This window comes from Apodemus sylvaticus, chromosome 7, assembly GCF_947179515.1.
Source record: "Apodemus sylvaticus chromosome 7, mApoSyl1.1, whole genome shotgun sequence".
Classification (NCBI taxonomy): Eukaryota; Metazoa; Chordata; class Mammalia; order Rodentia; family Muridae; genus Apodemus; species Apodemus sylvaticus.
In genome coordinates this window covers 90,358,531-90,369,007 of record NC_067478.1, presented here as the reverse complement: position 1 = coordinate 90,369,007, position 10,477 = coordinate 90,358,531, and the positions used below count along the sequence as shown (strand labels likewise).

The following is a 10,477-nucleotide window of genomic DNA, read 5'->3' as shown; positions in this document are numbered from 1 at the left end:
TATCCAATATATATAAAGAACTCAAGAAGTTAGACTCCAGAAAACCAAACAACCCTATTAAAAAAATGGGGTACAGAGTTAAACAAAGAATTCTCACCTGACGAACTTCGGATGGCAGAGAAGCATCTTAAAAAATGCTCAACTTCATTAGTCATTAGGGAAATGCAAATCAAAACAACCCTAAGATTTCATCTTACACCAGTCAGAATGGCTAAGATTAAAAATTCCGGAGACAGCAGGTGTTGGAGAGGGTGTGGAGAAAGAGGAACACTCCTCCACTGCTGGTGGGGTTGCAAATTAGTACAACCACTCTGGAAAGCAGTCTGGCGGTTCCTCCGAAAACTGGGCACCTCACTTCCAGAAGATCCTGCTATACCACTCCTGGGCATATACCCAGAAGTCTCCCCACCATGTAATAAGGATACATGTTCTACTATGTTCATAGCAGCCCTATTTATAATTGCCAGATGCTGGAAAGAACCCAGGTATCCCTCAACAGAAGAGTGGATGCAAAAAATGTGGTATATCTACACAATGGAGTACTATTCAGCCATTAGAAACAATGAATTCATGAAATTCTTAGGCAAATGGATGGAGCTAGAGAATATCATACTAAGTGAGGTAACCCAGATTCAAAAGGTGAATCATGGTATGCATTCACTATTAAGTGGATATTAACCTACAAAACTGGAATACCCAAAACATAATCCACACATCAAATGAGGTACAAGAAGAAAGGAGGAGTGGTCCCTGGTTCTGGAAAGACTCAGTGAAACAGTACTCAGCAAAACCAGAACGGGGAAGTGGGAAGGGGTGGGTGGGAGGACAGGGGAAGAGAAGGGGGCTTACGGGACTTTCGGGGAGTGGGGAGGCTAGAAAAGGGGAAGTCATTTGAAACGTAAATAAATTATATCGAATAAAAAAAACAAAAAACATGGGTTATAGAGCTGAGCAGGTAATTCTCAACTGAAGAAACTCTGAAGAAACTCTGAAATGGCTCTGAAGCAACTAAAGAAATGTTCAGCATTCTCAGTTATCAGGGAAATGCAAATCAAAACAGCATTGAGATTCTACCTCACACCAGTCAGAACTGCTAAGATGAAAAACTCAGGGAACAGCAGATGCTGGAGAGGATGTGGGGAAAGAGGAACACTTCTCCATTGTTGTTGTGATTGCAAGGAGGAAAAACCACTCTGGAAATCAGTTTGGCAATTTCTCAGAAAATTAGACATCCTAGAATCCAGCTATACCACTCCTGGGCATATACCCAGAAGATGCTCCTACATGTAATAAGAACACATGCTTATGTTCATGGCTGCCTTATTTATAATAGCCAGAAGCGGGAAAGAAGCCAGATGTCCTTCAGCAGAGGAATGGATACAGAAAATGTGGTATATTTACACAATGGAGTACAATTCAGCTATTAAAAACAATGAATTCATGAAATTCTTAGGCAAGTGGATGGAACTTGAAAATGTCATCCTGAGTGAGGTAACCCAATCATAAAAGATGGCATGTGCTCAGTGAGAAGGGGATGTTAACCCAAAAGCTCCAAATGAACAAGCTACATTCACAGACCACAGGAAGCTCAAGAAGGGAGGACTCAAGTGACGATTGTTTGGTTCCTCTGAGAAAGGGAACAAATACTAGCAGGAGCAATAAAGGAGACAAAGTGTGGAGCAGAGACTGAAGTAAAGGCTACCCAGAGACTGTCCTACCTGGGCACTCATCCTATAAACAGTCACCAAACCCCGACACTATTATGCATGACAAGAAGTACATACCGAAGGAGCATGCCATGGCTGTCTCCATAGGGGCCCTGCCAGAGCCTTACACATACAGAGGCAGATGCTAGCAGCCAACCATTTGGTCTGGGCATGAGGTCTGCAATGGAGGAGCTGGAGGGTGGTCCAGAGGAGCTGAATGGGAAGAACAGTGATATTGGTCACCCACATGCGCCCCAGGACTCCCAGGGACTAAACCATCAACCAATGGGTACACATGGTTCCAACCAAAACTGTGGCAGAGGAATGCCTTGTGGGGCATAAGTGGAAGGAGTGGTCCTTGGTCAGGTAAAGGCTCAACAGATGCCCCAACAAAGGGAAACCTGGGGGGTGGGGGTGGGAGGTGGGAGTAGGTTGGGTGGAGGGGCATGTACTTGGAGGCAGGGGTGGGAGGAGGGGTTGGGGGTTTTTGTGGAGTGGGGAAACTGGGAAAGGTTTTAGCATTTGAAATGTAAATGAAGATTATTTTCAATAAAAACAACAAAAAAAAAAAAAAAGAAAAACAGAAGGAACTCTACCCAGCTTGTTCTATGAAGCCACAATTACGCTGATACCAAAACCACACAAAGATCCAACAAAGAAAGATAACTTCAGGCCAATTTCTCTTATGAACATTGATGCAAAAATACTTAACAAAATTCTTGCCAACCGAATCCAAGAACACATCAAAACGATCATCCACCATGATCAAGTAGGCTTCATCCCAGGGATGCAGGGATGGTTCAATATAAGGAAATCCATCAATGCTATCCACTACATAAACAAACTCAAAGAAAAAAACCATATGATCATCTCATTAGATGCAGAAAAATCATTTGACAAAATCCAGCATCCTTTCATGCTAAAAGTATTGGAAAGAACAGGAATTCAAGGCCCATACCTAAACATCGTTAAAGCAATATACAGCAAACCAGTAGCCAACATCAAACTAAATGGAGAGAAACTTGAAGCAATCCCACTAAAATCAGGGACTAGACAAGGCTGTCCTCTCTCTCCTCATATCTTTTCAATATAGTACTTGAAGTTCTAGCTAGAGAAATTAGACAACATAAGGAGTTCAAGGGGATACAAACTGGAAAGGAAGAAGTCAAATTATCACTATTTGCAGATGACATGATAGTCTACTTAAGTGACCTGAAAACCTCCACCAGAGAACTCCTACAGCTGATAAACAACTTCAGCAAAGTGGCTGGTTATAAAATCAACTTAAGCAAATCAGTTGCATTCCTATACTCAAAGGATAAGCAGGGTGAGAAAGAAGTTAGGGAAATGACACCCTTCAAAATAGCCACAAACAGTATAAAGTATCTTGGTGTGACTCTAACCAAACAAGTGAAAGATCTATATGACAAGAACTTCAGGTCTCTGAAGAAGGAAATTGAAGAAGACCTCAGAAAATGGAAAAATCTGCCATGCTCGTGGATTGGCAGGATTAATATAGTTAAACTGGCCATCTTGCCAAAAGTGATCTACAGATTCAGTGCAATCCCCATCAAAATCCCAACTCAGTTCTTCACGGAGTTAGAAAAAGCAATTCTCAAATTCATCTGGAATAACAAGAAACCCAGGATAGCTAAAACTATTCTCAACAACAAAATAATTCTGGGGGAATCAGTATCCCTGACTTCAAGCAATACTACAGAGCAATAGTGTTAAAAACTTCATGGTATTGGCACAGTGACAGACAAGTGGACCAATGGAATAGAATTGAAGATCCAGAAATGAATCCACACACCCATGGTCACTTGATCTTCAACAAAGGAGCCAAAAACCTCCAGCGGAAAAAAAAAGATAGCCTTTTCAACAAATGGTGCTGGATCAATTGGAGGTCAGCATGCAGAAGAATGCGAATTGATACATTCTTATCTCCATGTACTAAACTTCACTCCAAGTGGATCAAGGACCTCCATGTAAAACCAGAGACACTGAAATTAATAGAAAAGAAACTGGGGAAGACCCTTGAGGACATTTGCACAGGGGAAAAGTTCCTGAACAGATCACCAATAGTTTATGCTTTAAGATCAAGAATTGACAAATGGGACCTCATAAAATTACAAAGTTTCTGTAAGGCAAAGGACACTGTTAAAAGGACAAAACGGCAACCATCAAATTGGGAAAGGATATTCACCAACCCCACATCTGATAGAGGGCTGATATCCAATATATACAAAGAACTCAAGAAGTTAGACCCCAGGGAACCAAATAACCCTATTAAAAAATGGGTACAGATCTTAACAAAGAATTTTCACCTGAAGAAATTCAGATGGCTGAGAGGCACCTTAAGAAGTGCTCAACATCATTAGTCATTAGGGAAATGTAGATCAAAACAACCCTGAGATTTCACCTTACACCAGTCAGAATTGCTAAGGTCAAAACCTCAGGAGACAGCAGGTGTTGGCGAGGATGTGGAGAAAGAGGAACACTCCTCCACTGCTGGTGGGGCTGTAAGATGGTACAACCACTTTGGAAATCAGTCTGGAGGTTCCTCAGAAAACTGGACATGAGACTTCCAGAGGACCCTCCTATACCTCTTCTGGGCATATACCCAAAGGATTTCCCAGTATGCAATAAAGACACATGCTCCATTATGTTCATAGCTGCCTTATTTATAATAGCCAGAAGCTGGAAAGAACCCAGATGCCCCTCAAAGGAGGAATGTATACAGAAAATGTGGTATATTTACACGATGGAATACTACTCAGCAATTAGAAACAATGAATTCACAAAATTTTTAGGCAGATGGTTTGATCTGGAAAATATCAACCTAAGTGAGGTAACCCAATCACAAAAGAATACACATAGAATGCAATCTCTGAGAAGTGGATATTAATTAGCCCAGAAGCCCTGAATACCCAAGGCACAAACTGCATAACAAATGATGCCCATAAACGAATCCTACATCAGATAGAGGGCTAATATCCAATATATATAAAGAACTCAAGAAGTTAGACTCCAGAAATCCGAACAACCCTATTAAAAAATGGGGTACAGAGTTAAACAAAGAATTCTCACCTGAAGAACTTCGGATGGCGGAGAAGCATCTTAAAAAATGCTCAACTTCATTATTCATTAGAGAAATGCAAATCAAAACAACCTTAAGATTTCATCTTACACCAGTCAGAATGGCTAAGATTAAAAATTCAGGAGACAGCAAGTGTTGGAGAGGGTGTGGAGAAAGAGGAACACTCCTCCACCGCTGATGGGGTTGCAAATTGGTACAACCACTCTGGAAAGCAGTCTGGCGGTTCCTCCAAAAACTGGGCACCTCACTTCCAGAAGATTCTGCTATACCACTCCTGGGCATATACCCAGAAGACTCCCCACCATGTAATAAGGATACATGCTCTACTATGTTCATAGCAGCCCTATTTATAATTGCCAGATGCTGGAAAGAACCCAGGTATCCCTCAACAGAAGAGTGGATGCAAAAATGTGGTATATCTACACAATGGAGTACTATTCAGCCATTAGAAACAATGAATTCATGAAATTCTTAGGCAAATGGATGGAGCTAGAGAACATCATACTAAGTGAGGTAACCCAGACTCAAAAGGTGAATCATGGTATGCACTCACTAATAAGTGGATATATTAACCTAGAAAACTGAAATACCCAAAACATAATCCACACATCAAATGAGGTACAAGAAGAAAGGAGGAGGGGCCCCTGGTTCTGGAAAGACTCAGTGAAACAGTATTCGGCAAAACCAGAACGGGGAAGTGGGAAGGGGTGGGTGGGAGGACAGGGGAAGAGAAGGGGGCTTACGGGACTTTCGGGGAGTGGGGGGGCTAGAAAAGGGGAAATCATTTGAAATGTAAATAAATTATATCGAATAAAAAAATATTAAAAAAAAGAAGTATGGAGAGGGTCCTGATCCTGGAAAGGATTGATCTAGCATTGGAAGGGGATATAAGGACAGAGAAAAAGGAGGGAGGTAATTGGACAAGGGATGGAGAGAAGAAGGTTTATGGGACATGGGGGGGGGAGGGATCTGGAAAAGGGGAAATCATTTGGAATGTAAACAAAGAATACAGAAAATAAAAAAAAACAAACAACAGTGTCATGCACATATCGTTGTAACATGCATAGTGCATTCATTCCTGTATATTATTGCCAGTATATTTTAATACTTTTGTTGTTATTGAAGACCATATTTCGTGATGGTGTGATCAATTTCTTCTATGATAGAGCCTGTACTTCCATATATACTAACAGAGCTTTACTTTCTTTTTTACGTTTTTTTTTAAAATTCATTCTCTGTAGATTTATTAGTTGTTTTTCTCCTTGTAATGATGAAACAGCTGACAAAGGCAATTCAGAGAATGGGGTTTCTTTAGCTCACAGTTTAAAGTGAACTACTCTGTTCCATGAGAAATACCCTCATAGACATACCTGGAACTGTGTCATCTAGGTGATTACAAAGCCATTCAAACCATCTTTTGCCTTTTATTTTTTATTAACGTTACATCACGAATACAGTCCATGTTCAGAGTCACACCTTACAAGTCTTTCACAACATTGCCCTTTCCCCTTCTCCTCAGAAAATGGGAGTCATCCTTGGGTACCTCTTCACACTGGGACATCTTGTCCCAAAAGGACTAAACACATCCTCTCCAACAGAGGCTCAGTTAGGCAGTCTAGGTAGGAGGAAATAGCTCCAATGGCAGGGAGAAGAGACCCAGAGACTGAGATAGCCACAGCTACACTTATTAGGGGACCAACAAGAAGGCCAAGGTGTACATTTTTCACAAATGTGCAGGGGGGCTATGTCCAGCTTCTGCATACACCATAGCTGGTGGTCCAGGCACTGTGAATGACGAGGGGCCCAGGTTATTTGACACTTTAGGTCTTCTTGTGGTGTCCTTGACTCCTTAATCTCGCTCACTTCTTTCACCCATACTTCTTTAAGATTCATTTTTCTCCTCCTGTATTTTATCTGTGGGTCTCTGCATTTACCTCCAATCACTGCCTGATGAAATCTCCGTGGAAACACTAATGCTAGGTTCTTGTCTCCAAGAATAGAAGAGTACACCTGGGACTCTTTATCTTCTTCCAATCTTATTATTCCTTGGTTATATCTTTCCATGATATTATAGTCTCCCTGTATGTTTTGTATCAGTAATTTTTTTTTAGATTCAACATTTTTGTTGACTGGTTTATCATTTTTTGATATTGTCACTTCTATACCTGAGATTCTCTCTTCCATCCCTTCTATTCTTATGCCTCATAAGTCTGCTGTTCCTATTCTCTTTCCTATGTTTCCATCTCCAGTATTTCCTCAGGTTGTGTTTTCTTTATTGGTTCTATATTCATTTTTGTGTCTTGAAGAGTTTTGTTCATTTCCATCAAGTGTTTAATTGAACTTTTCTGCATTTCTTCAACAGACTTATTTATTCTTTCTAAAGTGTCTCTACCAATTTGATCGCAGTTTCCTATATTTCCTTAAAATGGCCTCTATCATCTTTATAAAATTCAATTTAAGGTAATTTTATCACGCTTCAGCTATGTTAGGATATTCAGGGATTACTATAGTAAAATAACTGGCCTCTGAAAATGTCTTATTTCTTTTCTTTTTTGTTTGTTTTTGTTCTTATGCTGTCCTTTAGTCATTCAATTGTATCAGGTATTGGAAGAGCCTTTAAACTTGATGATCCTTGTGTGGCATGCTTCTGTTGAGTAGGCCAATTAAACAGGACAATTTAACTCAGTGAGTGATATATGTCTCCCAATAACTAGATGTACACCTAGAGGCATGGAGGCAAGTGCATTATGTGGTGGGGTTGGGGGAAGGAGTCAGTGAGGTGGCTGGTCAATAGAGGTCTGGGAAACAGCATGATTTTCAGGGTACCTGGGCATGCATGAAAGGACTTGGCATATTGGGAATAGAAAATGCTACTAATTGAGTTCTATATACTCTTAAATCTCAGCGTAACACATTGTTTATTCAAATGCTTATCTTACACAAGAAAGAAAATAGTGCTTTGAAACCTTTGTGAATTGAAGAAGAAGGCCATCTACAAAACATGGAAAAAGCTGAAGTACATTACATAAAAATATTTATTCCCAATTTGATGTAGTGAGCGAGTCCTGCATAAGCAAAGCTGTGTGTGGAAATGTAACCAAACACACACTTTGAAAAAATTTCAGGACGTGATATAATTTGCTACCTCTCCATGAACTCTGGTTATACCAGGGAGTAGAAGATCATCATGGGTATGAAGGTATGAATCCAACTCCATATTTAGTACATTTCTTCCAAATAAAAATGTACCAACAATAGTCATACTTCTTGAGTTTTTAAGGCTGCTTGTAGATTATTTCCAATCCCCAAATTGCAAAGACATATGCATACTCTATTGCAAGGAAATTTAATTTTTTGTTTTGAGGAAACTTATCTTTTGTAGTAACTTTTTAAGGGAAATTCTGACATCTTTATTTCTCAGACTGTAGATCAGAGGATTCAGCATAGGCACAACAATGGTATAAAACACTGATGATACTTTCCCCTGGTCCATGGAGTTGACTGAAGATGGCTGTAAATACATGAATGCTGTTGAACCATAAAATATTGCAACAGCCATGATGTGGGAGCTGCAGGTGCTAAAGGCTTTGACTCTGCCTCCAGTGGATTGAATGTGAAGAATGCTGATAATGATGAAGATGTAAGAGCTAAGGATGGTAATAGCTGGTACAATAATATTAAATGCACTGAAGGAGAGTGCTAATACTTCATTGATATAAGTACTAGAGCAAGAAAGCTCTAGTAATGGGAGAAGATCACAGAAGTAGTGGTTTATTATATCAGCTTTACAGAAAAGCACTCTTAGAAGGAAGATTGTGTGAGCTGTGGCACTGATTAAGCCAATACCATACACCACAGCTACCATCAATGAACACACTTGATAGGACATGGTTACATTGTAAAGCAAAGGGTTAGATATAGCCACATAGCGGTCATATGCCATTGCAGCTAACATGTGACATTCTGAAACAGCAAAAGCACAGAAGAAGTAGAACTGAGCTATGCATTGTTGGTATGAAATGACATTCGTCTCTATCACAAAGTTCAACAGCATTTTGGGAGTAATGACAGTAGACTGACAGCAGTCAATAAAAGACAGGCTGCTGAGTAAATAATACATAGGTGTATGCAGTTGAGAACTCAGCAGAATCAAGACAATCATTCCCAGGTTTCCAACAACTGTAACCAAATATACTGCAAGGAAGATGAAAAACAGAGGCAACTGGAGTTCTGGATTCTCTGTTAACCCAGTGAGGATGAACTCAGCCACTGAGGTATGATTGATTTTTTCCATTTTCTTCTGAAAAATCTATGTAAAAAATTTTGATACCAAATTAAATTTTGGAGAATTCTTTGTATCATTCATTGTATTATAAAATGTAATTCAAATATCCAATCATTGGGCATTCTCTTTATAATCTGAGAAATGAGAGATTTTTGCACTGGAGAAAAGACACATGCAAAGAAATGGTCATACACATATTCACATTCTTGTGACTTTTTGTCATAAGTGCTAATTTTATTGGTACTCATTTCCTACCATGTATGAATCAATCTAACACCTTTAATGGAGTGTTTTAAAATTTTCTGATGACTTATTTATAACAACGTTTTTGGTAGCCTTTTTATTTCAGCATAAAGTAAAAGCATTTTACACAAGAGGTCCACAGCTATAATTACAATTAATGCTGAAAGAATTCAACGAATTTACACTAAAATAATGGACAAGAGAGTTGTCTACCTCTTTATTTTGAATCCAGATATTTTTCTATGGAAATCAGACTCAAAAAATGAACCTTAAAGCCAGTAGGTTAGAAATCAAGCTCATTTAACATCTACTGGTACATAAATTTAATCAAACATATTTAAAACTCTGAATTAGCTAAAGAAAATTTTATATGCAATTAACAGCATATATAAGTAATGTAAGGAAATAGAAATCATAGGACAGTTGAACATGTTTTTTAAAAAATAACCATAGGCCCAAGTGAGAAATCCTGTAGTTATTGTTTGATATTTATTTTAATTTGACTCAGCAGTTGTAGTTGTTTATATCCCCCAAAGGCTAGATGTCCCCTCTTTGAACCAATTCTCAATCATAAGGAAAAGATTCACAAGGTTGGCAGTGTTAACTCATGCTCATTTGAAGTAGTGCTTATATAGCAATACCAGAATGTTTATTTTCCCAAATGCTTATATTCAAATATCTCACTTTTATTTTAATGATTCTAAATATATTTATGGTTGGCTTATTTATCATAGTAAAGTGACCTCCTGGCTCATCAGTATTTTTTCAATAAGTTTAATTTTCATTTTAAGTAATACAAATAGTGAAGATTTAGAATTATGTAACATGTCATTATATTTTGTATGCACTATTTACTAAAAGAGAATCAGATAGCTAAAGTAACTGGTTTTAATACATCATTTTAAAAGATATAATTACAATTTGAAAGTAAAATAGAGAACAGCAACTTATAATTACATGAATTCAAATAATATCTAATTTTTATATGCAAATTGTAAAATTTTTATCTTGGTTTTGCATATTTAATTCAGTTTTGAATAAAATATTATATCAATATTTTGCATGATCCCAAGTAAATAATTGTTTTGATTTTTATTAGACAAAATGCTGAATACTTACCTTCTGACACTGATTCAAGTATAC

The 10,477-nt window shown here is 38.4% G+C and overlaps 1 protein-coding gene across 1 annotated transcript; it reads right to left on the bottom strand.

The window, feature by feature from the left end:
- Positions 1-8,152: 8,152 nt before the first annotated feature.
- Positions 8,153-9,100, bottom strand: LOC127689989 (olfactory receptor 150-like). The gene has a single exon (XM_052189560.1). It carries the CDS (start codon positions 9,098-9,100, stop codon positions 8,153-8,155), a length of 948 nt encoding a protein of 315 aa, XP_052045520.1.
- Between the last annotated feature and the right edge of the window lie 1,377 nt (positions 9,101-10,477).

Excerpts from the sequence above, each read along its gene's own strand:
- LOC127689989 (XM_052189560.1), bottom strand. The coding sequence starts at position 9,100 with ATGGAAAAAATCAATCATACCTCAGTGGCTGAGTTCATCCTCACTGGG.